General features: G+C 42.5%; 3 protein-coding genes across 3 annotated transcripts; 1 reads left to right on the top strand and 2 right to left on the bottom strand.

Annotated features, from left to right (window-relative positions):
* The first annotated feature begins 2,158 nt into the window (after window positions 1-2,158).
* Window positions 2,159-7,861, top strand: LOC136436048 (short-chain collagen C4-like). The gene is made up of 6 exons (XM_066429746.1): window positions 2,159-2,333; window positions 2,449-2,545; window positions 2,679-2,851; window positions 3,041-3,086; window positions 3,266-3,337; window positions 7,266-7,861. Exons 1-6 carry the CDS (start codon window positions 2,205-2,207, stop codon window positions 7,742-7,744), a joined length of 996 nt encoding a protein of 331 aa, XP_066285843.1. The 5' UTR covers window positions 2,159-2,204; the 3' UTR covers window positions 7,745-7,861.
* Window positions 7,862-9,891: 2,030 nt separating this feature from the next.
* Window positions 9,892-12,723, bottom strand: LOC136436040 (uncharacterized). Its single transcript, XM_066429734.1, has 4 exons — window positions 12,502-12,723; window positions 11,631-11,682; window positions 11,305-11,376; window positions 9,892-10,478 (listed from the first exon to the last, which is right to left on the bottom strand). Exons 1-4 carry the CDS (start codon window positions 12,655-12,657, stop codon window positions 10,000-10,002), a joined length of 759 nt encoding a protein of 252 aa, XP_066285831.1. The 5' UTR covers window positions 12,658-12,723; the 3' UTR covers window positions 9,892-9,999.
* A 477-nt stretch (window positions 12,724-13,200) lies between these two features.
* Window positions 13,201-15,636, bottom strand: LOC136430107 (short-chain collagen C4-like). The gene is made up of 4 exons (XM_066420453.1): window positions 15,500-15,636; window positions 14,725-14,812; window positions 14,586-14,631; window positions 13,201-14,262 (listed from the first exon to the last, which is right to left on the bottom strand). Exons 1-4 carry the CDS (start codon window positions 15,634-15,636, stop codon window positions 13,754-13,756), a joined length of 780 nt encoding a protein of 259 aa, XP_066276550.1. The 3' UTR covers window positions 13,201-13,753.
* Window positions 15,637-15,734: the final 98 nt, after the last annotated feature.

The raw sequence follows: 15,734 nt of genomic DNA, 5'->3' as shown, positions 1-15,734 counted from the left end.
GGTCTAAATGTATTTTCCTAGTTATATAAAGTAAGGGTTATCTCCTAGAATGTAGTTGAATTCATTTTTAACACGGAATGTATCAAATTCTTTTACATGCAGAAATGTGAAAATCCGGTGCTCTCCATCAAAAATATTCAAAGTGCGTGCCTCTAACTTTGTTTTCATCTCACATCACAGTCATTTGTACAACACTAGTTGTACTGTACACGCGTGCGAACCCGTTGCGCTACGGATGATAAAGTATGTCTTTGCTGACTTCGTAATTACCCGGTTTATGTATATGTGTAGGTTACTGAACTTCTGCAAACAGTCATTGCCTCCCACCTATGGATGCAACCTCCAGAGTTCTAATATAATAGGCCTACTTCGTAATTACCCGGTTTATGTATATGTGTACATTTGTAGGTTACTGAACTTCTGCAAACAGTCATTGCCTCCCACCTATGGATGCAGCCCCCAGAGTTCTAATATAATAGGCCTACGGAGGCGTGATTCTAAGTATAGCGCATTTGAACGCTGCTGCCAGTATAGCTTATTTGGCATTTAAGCTCTACTATTTTTGTCCGCTGCGCTGCGTATGTGCAAGACACTTCCTGTATGCTGTATAAAGCGTTTCAGTACGATGTAAATAGATCAATTTATCACGACGAGGTATGTTCGAAATAGAAAGGGAAGTGACAGCGGATGTAGTAGAAGTCAGACAAAATTGAGTTAGATGACACGGATTCAAGAGCTGTATCTCACTTCCGGAAAGTTTCACTGCCATTCAGCTAAGTGGCTGTCGGAAGGTTACGAATGTGCTGAGGTGCTAGACATTGCCGGATCTAGAGATGACATATGGAAATGTCTGTGACAACGATGATGAGAACCGGATGGTTGAGAGCAAAGGAAGTGGTTGGAAGTTGAAGTATGTGAGTGAGTCTCACACGTCTGTGGGTTTAAGTTTGAAACGATGGAATACACTTGTTTGCACTGATCACGCTCATTGCTTCTATTTCAATGTTTACGTAGTATCTGTGCTTTAAAGAACACAACTACCGTAAAACCTGTGGAATGTAAGGTAACATTACATACTGGCAAATACAAAAATGTACCATCACTGTATTGGAAAATGTGTCGTATTGTCTACGGTATCGGTGTGTTTATTAGGGATATGCATCTAAACTTAAACTAGACTGACAATCGTCTCTTGCAAGATCACTCGTAACGATTTGATTACCAGAATAGATTGCACGAGCTTATGATATACAATGTATTTCCATTTATTCCTGCATGTCACTAAGGTTTGATAACTATTCCTAGCTCCAAAATTAAGGGACCAGATGGCATTGACAAGTGCAACGGTCATACGATTATCAACAAGTAATTGGAGTTGACAGAGGTCTTGGGTTGCCTTCTAAAATGTGGCATACACTTCATTCCTCTTAAATTTGAAATGTCAAGTGATCGTTTATAATATCTAGAATGTATGTACGTTTACAAACTCTGTATTGGACTTGGTAGGTTTGTTTCGAAAAGAACATTTGTAACATGGAGAAATAGGTTAAGTAGAGAAGTACGTAGAGAAGTAGGTACAGGTCAAACCTCGCCACAGATAAGAACCCAGCACACATATCGAGAAGAGTAGGAGTGACCCGGTGAGCTCATGCTTCACCTCAATTGAGGATGGATGCTTCACCTTACGTAGGTACAGAAGGGAGTGGAGACGTATGTGTTTAAAAAAACTTGATGTGTTTTAACAATAGCGTCAAAACAGAAAAAGTCTCAAGCATTAAGACAGTCTGATGAAATTGGCGGCCATATCAGTATCCGGAAGTGTGAATACAGGAATGTTGTTATTAGCATTGGCATAATTGGTAATTCAATATTGAAATCTTGACTTTCATATCAGGTGGGGTATTTTCCCCGTGCAATGTCAGCAACTACAAATATCTCCCGATTTGGAAAGATCATAAAACTTATAAGAAATACTTTACACAAGATGTGGATAGCAGCATAGCCTGAATGAACGTTTGAAGTGTGTTGTAAAACTGACAGAAAGACTGAAAGATCACCCCCAATAAAGGATATTACATCCACATGACATTTGCACTGTTCTCTGAGCTTCTCTCGCTGTAGCTCATTGTGTATAAAAGGAGGCAGTCCACCAGGTAAAGCACATTTCTTCCATTCCTTCCTGTTCGGTGAAGTACGAGGTCAGAATGTCTGCTCTTGTCGCCCTTGTCGTGGTCCTTGCTGGGGCCCAGGCATTTCAACCGGTCCGTGAAGATAGGCAGGCAGATGTCGGTGAACTACAGCAGATGATGGCAAAGTTTGCCAAAGAGATGGAGGTAAAGATGATCATTCTGTTGTGTTTGGTGTACCGATGGTCTGTTCATCTATTGTATTGATGCTAAATTCATGCTGAGACTTTGCAACTGTCCAATAGTAGTGTATACTTTACAGGACGTGAAGAAGACCATGGCGACTGTACTTGGTAGCCTTGCAGGAAACGATGTTGGCAGCCTGTCGAGAAACAAACGCCAACTTCCAGTCGAAAATGGTAGGATTTTGTTTTAAGTTGATATATTGATTTAATTCAACAGGTAGTGCTAAGCGTAAAACTTGTAACTATACTGTGTAGGTGTTTATACAATGATATGCTGAACGTTGGCATTATTCTTTTATCACTACAGGTGACGCAAACTTGACTGAGCAAACTGAAACATCAGCCTGTATCGTGGGTCTCCCGGGCCCGTCAGGCCGAGATGGTCGGGACGGCGCGCCGGGCCGGGACGGGGCTGCGGGAAGAGACGGGCAGCCGGGACCACAGGGGCCGATAGGACCGAGGGGCGACATCGGGCCGGAGGTAAGGATCACATTTATTTATTCATTCATCATATCAGGAGATCTAAAACTTTAAATGGGCAGTCCAGAGAGCATAGGCATTTTCTGACTAAACGCAACATCCCCTAAACCGTGGCACGCTAACATTAAACACTCTGCCGGGCTAAGCGTACTGAAACACTGACGTTTACTATTTAACGCACACGTACAGGGGCCTCCTGGAGAGAGGGGAGAGAGAGGAACGGATGGGAATGGAGGTTAGTGTCGCTAAATTTGTCTGGAATGAACAATGCGAAAAGACAAGTCGTGTTCATTTTTTTCTGTTAGCTCTCAAGGGAAAGTATTCTATGTTAATATTATTAGCCCAGGTTTTTAATGGACTGTCTTGTTATTATGCAGGCATGACTGTCCTTAATCGTCTCATATTTTTGCCTAGGAAGTTCCGTGTACATCCGCTGGGGAAGGACCACCTGTCCGAATGACACCGACACGTCTCTCATTTACGATGGTAAGTCGTCATTTCACAGCTTCTATCACAGACAAGATAGTATAAGAAAATTATGTTTAGCCATACCTAGTATGGCTCAACATATTGTTTTTACTCAATGTTTCTTCTCCTTCTTCTTCTTCTTCTTCTCCTGTCAAATCTTCAAATCGATTCCTCTCTGTCATTTTTTGACCAAATGACCTGAAATTTGGTACAAAGGTAGTTTAGGCAAATACCCATACACGATTTTTAAATTGTTCCGATATTGACCTTGAAAATGATTTTATTGAGGTTTTTCTGACCAAAAACGTACATTTCGGCCTCCTGTGCTCTGGAAATACATCCAAATGACCTGAAATTTGCTATGGGGGTACATTGAACAAATATTCAGAGAACTCCATTCGCACTTTTGGCAAACATTACTTCAAAATACGATTTTGCAGAGTATTTTGAGGAGAACATTGGGTATTTTCCTCATATGACCTATAGGTCATTGACCCCTATTGCACCTGGACTGGCTGTGAGCCTTGCGACCACCCGATTGGCCAATTGAGTTAATTAAGTTGTCTTGCATTTCTGGAGCAGGTGTGCTACATTTGCAGTATTCATACCAAATGTGGTATGGGAATGCGCAGGACATGTGCTTACTATCTCTCCTTTGTTCACTATTTTTGAACAAAGATACACATCTCCAGTCAATTCCACGTCACCAAGAAGGTGTTTGTTGCCTTTTGTTGTAACATTTTCGAAACCTTTGCAACAACCTAACTGATATGAGTGAATGTTTAGAACAATTTCGAACCTTTGTTTGACTTTCGAAATATTTTCTACTGCGTTCCAGCATGTTAGAAACATTTAAATCGGCGGGTACAATATTGATATAAGTTTCGAAACTATCACAACACATAGATTCATCTTTTGTTCGTACAGTTTCGAACATTGGTTAAATGAGCCATACGAAAGCAATTTACACGTCCCTGCTAAGTAGCTGATAGCACCTAATGATAGACCAATAAAGACGCCCCACCGCGAGAAGCCTGGCAGGCGATCGTAGGTGTTTTGTTTACTTTCGCGGTATCAAAAATTTCCACGTGAAGAACGCGGTTGGGTACTCCCAAAATCCTACTACGCCGGACAGAAAAGTTTCCATTAAATTTGTTAGAAATCTTGAATAGATCTAGTTTTCTATTGTAAGAATCCGTTTCAAGGAAACACGACACACACCACGCTACCGGTACGGTACGGGGGTGTCGCCAGCCGAACAAATCCCCCGCCGCTCACGTTAACCCGCACCCGTTGTTTACGTTTGGAAGAGGTGAGCTGAGAAACACAACGCTCGTTCAAACCTTACTACCGTTGACTGTCACGCCCTTCGAAGCGGTAAACTACAGTCCGAAGATTTCTGTGTGTCCTTCAACAACTACAGATAATCGAAGACTCGTTACTGCATGGCTAGCACAACAAAACAACGAGCGCGCACATCTTATGTACTTATCGCCTCGGCAAAGTTTGGCGACAAGCTGGAAGTTTGCTTACGAGGAGGAAAGACCGGACATAAATATTTTACGTGATTATCGGGAAAACACCATGTTCCGTTGAACTGGGTGGTTAAACTGCAGTTTAGGAAATTTTATAACAGAAATAAAGTTAAATCAATGATTTTGTGAATGTTTATTTCAGCATTAGTTATTCCAGATATTTTCAAACTCCAAATTCTTCAACACAACACGGGAGATCGTTTCTCCTCAGACTGGCGCGCAACTCCTGACAAAATTGATTGATGATCTCTCTCTGCCGCCGACTTCATTCATGATCAAAGACATCAAAGGCGGGCGGAGGGCGGTGGGGAAACTTGAATATATAATGTGGCGAAGTTGTTGCACAAGGAATTCTCACGCTGAGGGGTACATGAAATAATGCTTACAAAATAGACCTCTATGAATCGGGCCACATTCAGCAATGGTAGACGGATTCGGGGCATGCCGCGCAAAACACACGGTCTCACTGGGGACAGCCGTTTTGGTCCCGCACGTTGTCGCCGCTACGCGATCGAAAGCACGCCGCTGTCTGTCTCGGACCAACACGCGTCTCCCGTGATGTGTAGCGTCCACCAGGCTTTCCTGCGTACGTACGGGCGTATGGATCGTAGAATTCGGCAAAAAAGGAATGATTAGGCCAGTAGAGTCAGTCCCCGGTAAGGTCAATGATTCGCCCGTTTGCGCTTGTAACGTTAAATGAACTTACCCTCTGGTGGCCAAACTTCACTGACAAACTTTCTCCCTATTTTTATCATGAGCTTGCGTAGTTAGTCTGGTACTATTATGTGCCGGGAATGTTTATCTATCGCACGCCTTGGAAGGAAGTTCAACCATGATAAATGGTCGGCCTTTGTGAAAATTTGGAATCCCATGCTGTTGATTTTCGTGATTGAATCTGTAAGAAAATATATTTTCATGTCGTTCATGTTTTTGGGATGGACGCCGGGACGGGGTGAATTTTTTCTATCATAACATTTTCGTCCCGTCAGTAATGCAAATCGAATCGTGTTACACACGAGGCAAAACACTAAAAACGTGGGTCTAGTGGAGTGTTTTGGAGCGGGAAAATGCCGGATATTAGCGGTGCCGAACAGTGTACATCGTCGCGCGCGGGTGACGCTCCGTCAAAACAAATCCGCTGGTGGTCTAGCGCGGCCACCGAAAATAGACTGAAACACACAGGAGGACTTAGCACCTTCGTTTACGGGGCAATTGTGAAAATCTTTTGTTACAAATTGTTCGAACATTGAAACATTTGGATAGATGGTTTGAAACTGTTCTAAATAAAGAGATTTTTGTGCAGTTACGTTCGAAATGTTTCCAACATATGTTAAATAAGTTCAAACATAAGTTTCAATTCTTATTGTTTGAACAGTTTAGAACTATTGTGATTTAGACATTCTTTTAATCAAAATAGTTCAAACATATTACAAATATTATATTAAAACCCTCTCGGTGACTTGGAACTGACTCGTATTAAACCAAAATGATGCAAAATTTGACATGTGTCTGCCTTGGTCATGTACACAGGCCCTCATTTAAATGTTTGGCATACAGCCTTTCAAAACAATTTTTGAAATAAACAATTTTTTGTTTCGTTTTTTTCAACCCAAATGTATACTATTGAATCATGCATTCAAACAAAGGGGTGTCACATTTCTATATTTCACCCATACTATCGCTGCAATATGTGGTTTTTGGTAATTTCCTTCTTCTCCTGTCAAATCCTCATATATATCATTATGTATACTATGGAAAACTTAATTCTTTCCTGGGGTTAATTTTTTTTAACTGGGTTGATTATGCGCGAGAGTGTAATTTTGAGCGGATATTTGTCGACTGGTCTAGTTTACATAGAGATGGCACGGGATATCCCATTCTTGCAAGGGGAGGATTCTTTAATTATTTATTGCAATTTTGAGCTGGAGTGATTATGAAAAAGTCCATTTGTTAGCAGTAGTGTATTTGTTTATGTGGATATGGTTTTGGACTGGTCCATATTGTGTTGAGGTGCTACTGGAAGACTCCATTGCTGTATGGAGAGACTAATTGTTTTTAAACTCAATTTTGGACTGGGCTGATCCATTTTTTTAGTGGAAGTATTTTAGAATGGTCCATTGTTATTTTGGGACAGTCAATTTTTTGCATGGCGAGGAGTATGGCTAAACATGCTGTATTTGCTCGCAAATGTTGCCTTTCTAGTTCTTTATAATTTCCTGATAACCCACCGTCCCAGATATCAAGTATACATTTGACAAACTTGGATGAAATAATATTTCTGCTTGACTTTAATTGGATGGAGCGTTTCACAGGGGGTTAATCTTAGGCTTTTCAGTGTAATGATTATTTGTCTTTCATCTCATGACAAGTGTTTATCAAAAATGTAACAGGATAAAATGTTTGTTTTGTAGGCATCGCTGGAGGAACACGCTACACCCACAGTGGAGGAGGCGCCAACTACGTCTGCCTACCGAAGGATCCTGAGTGGGGAGTCTTCACGAATGGAAACCAGGGAACTGCGTACATGCAGGGGGCGGAGTATGAACTCGGCGGTGGAAACAACCCCTTCCCAGGAGCCTCTCTCCATAACCATGACGTCCCCTGCGCTGTCTGCCACGTGGCGTCTCGCGGCTCCAAGCTGATGATCCCCGCCCGTCTCAGCTGTCCTAGCGGCTGGACCCGGGAGTACAAGGGATACCTCATGACTGCTCACTATACTCAGTACCGCTCTGAGTTCGTCTGCGTGGACGGGGTGCCCGAGACCAGGCCCGGCGGACATCAGAACACGAACGGAGCACTGTTCTACCCGGTGGAAGCCAGCTGCGGGTCCCTGCCGTGTCCCAACTACGTGCAGGGCCGTGAGCTGACCTGTGTGGTCTGCACCAAGTAACGCCCGCGTCGTCAACCACATTAAACCACAACTCCAGAGTCTTAATGCAGATATCAAGGCTAAAGTAAAGTAAAGAAAAGCCAAGTAGTTTGTCGAATAAACTAGTCACTGATGAAACCGAAGTGTTTGTGTTTTGTATGATAGCTTGAATAACAACTTGGTCGGATGAACTGTTAGAAAGATAGAAACCGTACAGTTGTGAACGGAAGGCGTTTTAGAGGGGGATCATGTCATGTTTATGATATCCGAGAATGTTCCTCCAGCTAAAAAATGCACTTCATTGAATATATGTTGAAATGACGTTCATGAGACCCCCGCATCTAGAAGGAAATTACTCGACCCTGCACCGGCATGTTAGGTTTCAATCCTCCACAACGCCGTTCTTTCTTACCTCCCTTTCTCTTCTAGCGAAATCTTCTACAGTGCATGCATACCTCGGAGCGTAAAAGGTAATAATGGGAACATGTTTAGATCTATGTCAACACGGGCACTGAAAGAAGTATACATCTGTTACCACTTAGAGAATAGTAGTTACCCTAGCGGCTTGACTAGGTAGTGAAGAACTGAGGGTTATCAAATTGCCAACTAATATGCATTCCTGCCTTTGAGTGTCTGTCAGTAAGTATTGCGCGATGTACATTGCATACATATAGTGTGGTTCATTTGCACGACAACCGTAAAATGAGCTGATGTAAGAAATTGCTAAGGCCTGAGGCTATTGGCAGGATCATCCTGTCAGCAGTAGAAAAATCTGAACTGCTGACAGGACCATCCTGTCAGCAGTAGAAAAATTTGCACTGCTGACAGGACGATCCTATGATATACAAGCAAACACAAGTCGCCACGGCTACTGCCACCCGAGCTTTCTACGCTGAACTTAGCCATGATCGACGCGTATTTGTCCCCATTGAGTGCAAGTAACAGTAACAGCTGTTCGTTGTCACAACCGACTGACTGTACATGTGTATGCTAAAAACAATGCTGAGTCGGTCGAGCCGAGTCTTGAGAGACGGACTTTACAAAGACTTAACCCCCTCCCACTGGGCATATTGATTACTGAATCTTTGCCATGTTCAATAAATGCCATGAATTCACAGATACTAAGTAGTACGTAGTATGAGTCATTTATAGCTGTACTTCTCTAACATATTTAGGAATAGCAGGCAAACACTTGCTTTTTATCAGGAAATTTAGATTTTCAAAAGATCCTGTCAGAAGTAGAAAAAAATCCTGTCAGCAATGGAAATTGCCTTGGAAAGCTCAACTTGACCCCGTCCGTGTCCGGCCTTAATGAAATGAGCAAGTTTCTGAAAGCTGGCATTTATCATGTATCATCATCTAAAGTTGGATTTTGCAGTGGCCGAGACTGTACTTCTATTACCCGAATATTTCCGTCTGACCAACTCAATTAGTGATTTATTGATAACGCGCTTTAAACAAAAAGTTATTTATACTTACATCCATCTCCAACCGCTTAACTTCTTGATTGTGAACAGGAAATGGCAAATAGACTGTGTTTTAACACTTAGAGTCTATTTGCAATTTCTTCAAGTCTATACTAAAATGTACAAACCTCTGTCAAGTCCAATATATCATTATGATTGTGGTACTTGTTCGCACCAACTGTTGGGTGGCTATTTTTCAATAAGTTACCGGCTCGCAGTCAGTACAGTACCTGTGTTCTTCGTACTTGTAGGGTTGAAAGATTTCCCTGTTTACCCCAAGTTCTTATATGATGAACTCTCTATTCGTTTAAATTGATATCTGACGCTATGCATGTGTCCTTGTATTTCCTGTACTGTTGGTCTATTAATATTGTTTCTATATTGTCTATGACGATTCTATCTTTCAAACATGGACATGTTGCTGAATCAGATATGAGCCAAAAGAAAACGGTTACTCAAACCCATTTTGCGAACCTTCGGTCATTTTTTTCCTCCCCTAAAAGACCTTAAGTTTGAAATTAATAGTCATTGTGGAAATCAAACTTGACAGTCTTTGTGAAAAATATTTTCACATTAAAGGGGACATGTTTGAGATTTGAAGCTTTGAGAAGTTGAAAGGCACGCCTGTGTCTGTGTCCAGACTTTAAGATACATGTAACGTTATCATATAGATTTCAAAACATAAACATAAACAAACGAGGCAAGGTTTCAATCACTATTTTATTCAGAAAACTACTTGCTTTGCTTTAGCCTCAATGTCTTCTTCATGAATCTTGGCGCTGTGGTTTCATGTTGTTGACGACGCGGCCGTTACTTGGTGCAGACCACACAGGTCAGCTCGCGGCCCTGCACGTAGTTGGGACACGGCAGGGACCCGCAGGCGGCTTGCACGGGGTAGAACAGCGCGCCGTTCGCGTTCCCCTGTCCAGCGGGCCTGGTCTCGGGATCCTCGTCCATGCAGACGAACTCAGAGCGGTAATGGCTGTAGTGTTCAGTCATGAGGTATCCCTTGTACTCCCGGGTCCAGCCGCTAGGACAGCTGAGACGGGCGGGGATCATCAGCTTGGAGCCGCGAGACGCCACGTGGCAGACAGCGCAGGGAACGTCATGGTCATGGAGAGCGCCGCCTTGGAATGGACTGTTTCCGTAGGCCAGTTGATACTCTGCGCCGTGCATGTACGGAGTTCCTTGATTTCCATCCGTGAAGACTCCCCACTCAGGATCCTTCGGTAGGCAGACGTAGTTGGCGCCTCCTCCAGAGTGGGTGAAGTGTGTACCTCCAGCAATGCCTGTAAAATAAACACCTGTCAGGTTCTTATCGGGAAACAAGGATTCATGGATGAACTTATTTTTCTCGCGGCACTTTTTCTCTTATATGGCATCTTCTATGTTCTAATCTCGCGAGACTATATATATATAAGTTAGACCTTTGGAATGATTTATTCGTATTCATAAGGATGGAAACAGGTATTGCAAGTTGACCCATGACACATTATAAATTGTCTCTGCATTCAATGGTCTTCGAATCATACTGGAAAGTAGGAACGCACGAGCACCAAAGAAGTTAAAAAGACGTTTTCTATGACAGCTGCTATAAGCTTAAGACTAGTTCCAGGATCTTGCCAAATGATGTTAACGTTTATAAGTGCTATAAATTAAGATGCCATAGTTTCCTCCACAACTGATTCACCACAAAGATATAGAAAACTGCAGTAGTGAAAACCAGGGAACTATTTGTTCCCAGGCCAGTATCCTCCGTGGCCAACAGCTGCTGTCCTTAGATATATGTTAACTATACTACCTGCAACCGAATTATACGTTTTCCTAAACATTTGGCATATTTGATCCTCATTTGTATAATATACATTTCATCATCTAACCTTTGCAATACCGTAGAAAGCTTGACCTTCGTTTTCCCAACACCTACCCTTCTACTAAAAATCATACGAAGCCATCCACTTCTTTATGCTGACCACAAGCAAACAAGCAAACAAACAAACAGACAAACAAACAAACCGACGAAACACGCACAAACACACACGACAACAGACTGCAGCGTAATCATAACCTTCTTGGCAAAGGTGATGAAATAGTCACTTATATATGATTAGATACCATCGTAAATGAGTGACGCGTCGGTGTCACCCGGACAGGTGGTCCTTCCCCAGCGGATGTACACGGAACTTCCTGGGCAAGAAAAGAAGACGATTTAGCGACCAGAACTTTCACCAAGAACGCTCTTAGAAGGAGCTAACAGAAAATTAGAATGCAACTTATCCATTTTAAGACGTACAGACCAATACCTCATGCAATACAGGATGCTTCAATCGCTTTTATAATGATCCCAAATTCTGATATCGATTGGCCGATTTCTCATGGAAATGAATGGCCCTATATGATTTTAAGATGGTGTTATAGCTGTATCATCTAGCGACTCCAACCTCCGGATCCATTCCCGGCCACATCTCTTTCTCCTCTCTCTCCAGAAGGTCCCTGTACGTGTGCAACATAGATAACACGTCAGCGTTAGCGTTATTTATGGCGGTCTTGCTACAACCACAATATCAGTTCCTGTAAGGCCACGATACGCTGTCGCAATGGTATTCGTTATGTCCTAACATATGCGGTAAATAACTTATTTTCAGTGTTGATTACCATGTGAAAACACACATAGATAGCCTGACTGATATTGGGGGACCAAATGGACAAGATTTACCAACCCTGTTCCTTCTCATTATCTTCCCTGTATTCTTAGACTACTTTACAATCTTCTCCCCCATTCTTTCTGTGCCTACTTTGAACAATATGGTCGATTGTACTGACATTCGGGGATCTGTTAACTTGGCAATACATTTGAATTCTATTCAATATAGGCGTCTTGGTTATGCATGGGGGCAACACTAGAAATGTTTTTTATTACTTGCCAACTTATGACTTACTGGTTGACAACTATTTTGAAAAGTTTGAATATGAAAAATATGTCTGTCTACCTTTAGAAAATGTATAAAATGGCCACAGTACGTTTTATGCGAAACACGGGCGGGAACTATGGGTGTGTGAATTCTGGCACCTGGCAGGGAGTCGAAGTTGTAGAATCTACATATTGTTGACTGGAAACTCATATGCTAAGAAAAATGATGCATGCATTCTATTGAACACAACGCCCCATTGAGGTTCAATCTAAGGGCAACAAATAGACTATTTTTGCAACCAGATACGGTGGTGAAAGGCCAATGTAAAACATCTCTAGCAAGAGCATGGATATGACAAAAAATAACAATACTCCGAAGGTGTCAATATGGCAAGGCTTACCTCCACTTTCATTTTCAACGTCTTCATTTCTTCTGCAAAAGTCATCATCATCTGCTGCAGTTGACGATTTTCTACCCGCCAATCTCCGTCGTCTGGCTGGAAAGCCTGAGCTCCAGCGAGAACCACGACAAGAAAACAGTAGACAGAAGCAACCATTTCGACTTGACGTTGTACTTCACAGAGTAGTCGGGAAAAGAAATGTGCTTTGTTCTGAGCATGAGGACCGTCCAGTTTTATATATCCGCGGATCCTTCCAAAAATGCAACGTTGAGAACAATGTAAATGCCATGCAGGTACCATATTTCTTTTTGAAGTGTTTTTCAATAAACCGTTCAGTCAGTTGGAAAGTGGACTTCAGAAGTCCAAAAAAGTTCGAGATCTATATACATACAATAAGATACCTCATATATTGTGAAGTGTTTTCAAAGCAGTTGGCAATTGCAATGGTTGATCATTGTTAATTTCAAAGATATTGAATGTTGACTTCTCTATTCTCTCCAATAATTTGATGATTGCTGCCAAGGACACCATGGCATTTACAGACTTGTGGACCTTGCTACGCTTGCCAAGGTAGATTCAAAACAATTGTAGACATATCAACCAAGCTATTTATCGTACTATGACCTATGTTACTCGTTAGGTGAGAGTGCCAAGACTGAAGTCAACATTGATGTGTTTCCAAGACCATGGTGCTTTTCAACACCAGCTGATCTCTTCATCGCGTCATCAAGAAGAATGAAGTTACTGATAACTTTAGTCAGTGACACCATTGCAAATAACGGTTATAGGTTCCTTGGGTACAGTTTGCAAAAAGTTTGAATTGCTACATAATATATGACAGAAATGGGACAATGCTAGAATTCCAACTCCAAGTTTTAATCTTATACGTTATCACTTATCATGTATCATGTTCTGATGTTGGCTTTTGTTGTGCCCTCTTTTGAATGCTGACAAATAATCTAAAGATATTGATTTTAACCCAGCGCAGCGTAACCTGTCACCATATCAATCAGTTCCATCAAAAGGCTCTGGTACCTACATACATTTGGTAATCTTTAAACAGTTCAAATTTTAGAATGTCAACAGGAAACCTTGAGGTGAAGAGTAAAAAAGGACAAAAACTCTTATATGTTTGACAATTTTATTCAGCATACATTTTTACTACATGTACTACTTGGCTTTGCCTTGGCCTCGATGCTTATTTTGTCAATCTTGTATGTCAATCAAAGCTGTACCGTTGACGACGCGGGCGTTACTTGGTGCAGACCACACAGGTCAGCTCATGGACCTGCACGTAGTTGGGACACGGCAGGGCCCCGCAGGAGGCTTCCACCGGGTAGAACAGCGCGCCGTCCACGCTTTCGTGTCCGCCGGGCCTGGTCTCGGGTTCCCCGTCCATACAGACGAACTCAGTACGTTGATGAAGGCGATAGCCTGTCATGAGGTATCCCTTGTACTCCCGGGTCCAGCCGCTAGGACAGCTGAGACGGGCAGGGATCATCAGCTTGGAGCCGCGAGACGCCACGTGGCAGACAGCGCAGGGGACGTCATGGTTATGGAGAGGGGCACCTTGGAAGGGGTTGATTCCATTGGCGAGTTCATACTCTGCCCCCTGCATGTACGCGGTTCCCTGGTTTCCATCCGTGAAGACTCCCCACTCTGGATCCTTCGGCAGGCAGACGTAGTTGGCGCCTCCGCCGCTATGGCTGTATGATGTACCTGTACAGGTGGTCCTTCCCCAGCGGATGTACACGGAACCTCCTGGGTATGGAAAAAGGGGGGGGGGGGTGATTTATCAGTGATTCAAGAACGAAGCAGTTCAGGATAAACCTGGCCTTAGGATGCTGACATGGAATACTTCCATGCGGGGCCTGAATCAATAAATTATAATGAAACTTACGCTTGTTCATCATTAAGTTAGAGTAGACATCAATAGCCCATAGTAAATTGATACACAACTATGTCTACTCTCGTAAAAAGGTACAACATTCTCCAAAAATAGTCACTCAAGGTACATCATTCTTTTGAGAGCAACGAACTTGAGCATAAAGAAGGGTACGTAAGATAGGTTTAGCGACACCGACCTCCATTCCCGTCCGCTCCTCTCTCTCCCTTCTCTCCAGGACGTCCCTGTGCGTGTACAACAAAGATAACACGTCAGTGTTATTGTTAGCTATGGTTGCAATAATATCGAAGACAGAAAAAGTTGCCGAGGATCCTTACATTCGGCCCGATGTCGCCCTTCTGCCCTATCGGCCCCTGTGCTCCCTGCTGCCCGTCTCTTCCCGCGGCCCCGTCCCGGCCCGGCGCGCTGTGTACAAATAGGTAGATATATCAAAGAATGCTTGACATTAAAACTAGTAGTATAAACCTTAGGTGAAACTCAACATGCCCATTCATTCATATACTTGTAGATAGGTTGATTCATTCGAATCCGCTTGTCTGTGTGTACATGTATTGCTGTAGAAGACTACAAAAGTCACTGTACTTTTGTTGTGTAAATAAAGGTTATACATGTACGCATATCTTTTTAACCGAAAGGACTCGACTGAAGTATATTAGAATACAAAAAAACAAACAAAAAAACAGTGAGTTTCCGGTAAGGCTGCCGAGTGCAGTCACCACAGTCGTCTTCAAGTCCTGTCAGAAATACAGAAAACTTAGGTGTTGATGTAAAAGTTCGATCAGGTTGTGAAGTATTTCCCCTTTTTATTCCATCTATACATGCAGTTTTCTGTAACTGTTACCATGTTGACAAGTTGTTTTGTTCTGTTGAAGTAAGAAGTTACTTTGCGTCTTCTTTAAGATGTAGAAACGACCATACACAGTGTACATGTAAAGGGACCACGTAGTATATACATTGAATCATTCACACCATGTCTATTATTGAGTAAATCTATTTAATATGCTCAAAGAGTTATTTCGATTTAGGGCATGCAAAAAGTGCTTTCAGCAAAAGCACAAGACAACAAATTCTGGGTATGAAATGAATTGTAACATATGATAGCTGGGATTCATCTCCATTTCCATCTTCAACGTCTTCATCTCTTCGGCCAGTGCATCTCCGCGGTCCGGCTGAAATGCCTGAGCTCCGACAAGGACCAGGACAAGAAAACAGTACACAGGAGCAACCATTCCGACGTTGCGCTTCACAGACTAACCGGGAAAGGAAATGTACTTCGGCATTGGACCGTCCAATTTTATGCCCAGATCTATCCAAACATGCAAAGTTC

This window comes from Branchiostoma lanceolatum, chromosome 1 (assembly GCF_035083965.1).
Source record: "Branchiostoma lanceolatum isolate klBraLanc5 chromosome 1, klBraLanc5.hap2, whole genome shotgun sequence".
Classification (NCBI taxonomy): domain Eukaryota; kingdom Metazoa; phylum Chordata; class Leptocardii; order Amphioxiformes; family Branchiostomatidae; genus Branchiostoma; species Branchiostoma lanceolatum.
The sequence above is the reverse complement of the archived record's forward strand: the minus strand, read 5'-3'. Positions and strand labels throughout refer to the sequence as shown.

Coding starts and splice junctions, on each gene's coding strand:
- LOC136436040 (XM_066429734.1), bottom strand. CDS start 12,657: ATGGTTGCTTCTGTCTACTGTTTTCTTGTCGTGGTTCTCGCTGGAGCT. Junction 11,683..12,501: donor CGTTGAAAATGAAAGTGGAG/GTAAGCCTTGCC, acceptor GCACACGTACAG/GGACCTTCTGGAGAGAGAGG. Junction 11,377..11,630: donor GGCCGGGAATGGATCCGGAG/GTTGGAGTCGCT, acceptor TTTCTTGCCCAG/GAAGTTCCGTGTACATCCGC.
- LOC136430107 (XM_066420453.1), bottom strand. CDS start 15,636: ATGGTTGCTCCTGTGTACTGTTTTCTTGTCCTGGTCCTTGTCGGAGCT. Junction 14,813..15,499: donor ATGAATCCCAGCTATCATAT/GTTACAATTCAT, acceptor ATTTGTACACAG/CGCGCCGGGCCGGGACGGGG. Junction 14,263..14,585: donor AGGAGCGGACGGGAATGGAG/GTCGGTGTCGCT, acceptor TTCCATACCCAG/GAGGTTCCGTGTACATCCGC.
- LOC136436048 (XM_066429746.1), top strand. CDS start 2,205: ATGTCTGCTCTTGTCGCCCTTGTCGTGGTCCTTGCTGGGGCCCAGGCA. Junction 2,334..2,448: donor AGTTTGCCAAAGAGATGGAG/GTAAAGATGATC, acceptor TATACTTTACAG/GACGTGAAGAAGACCATGGC. Junction 2,852..3,040: donor GGGGCGACATCGGGCCGGAG/GTAAGGATCACA, acceptor GCACACGTACAG/GGGCCTCCTGGAGAGAGGGG.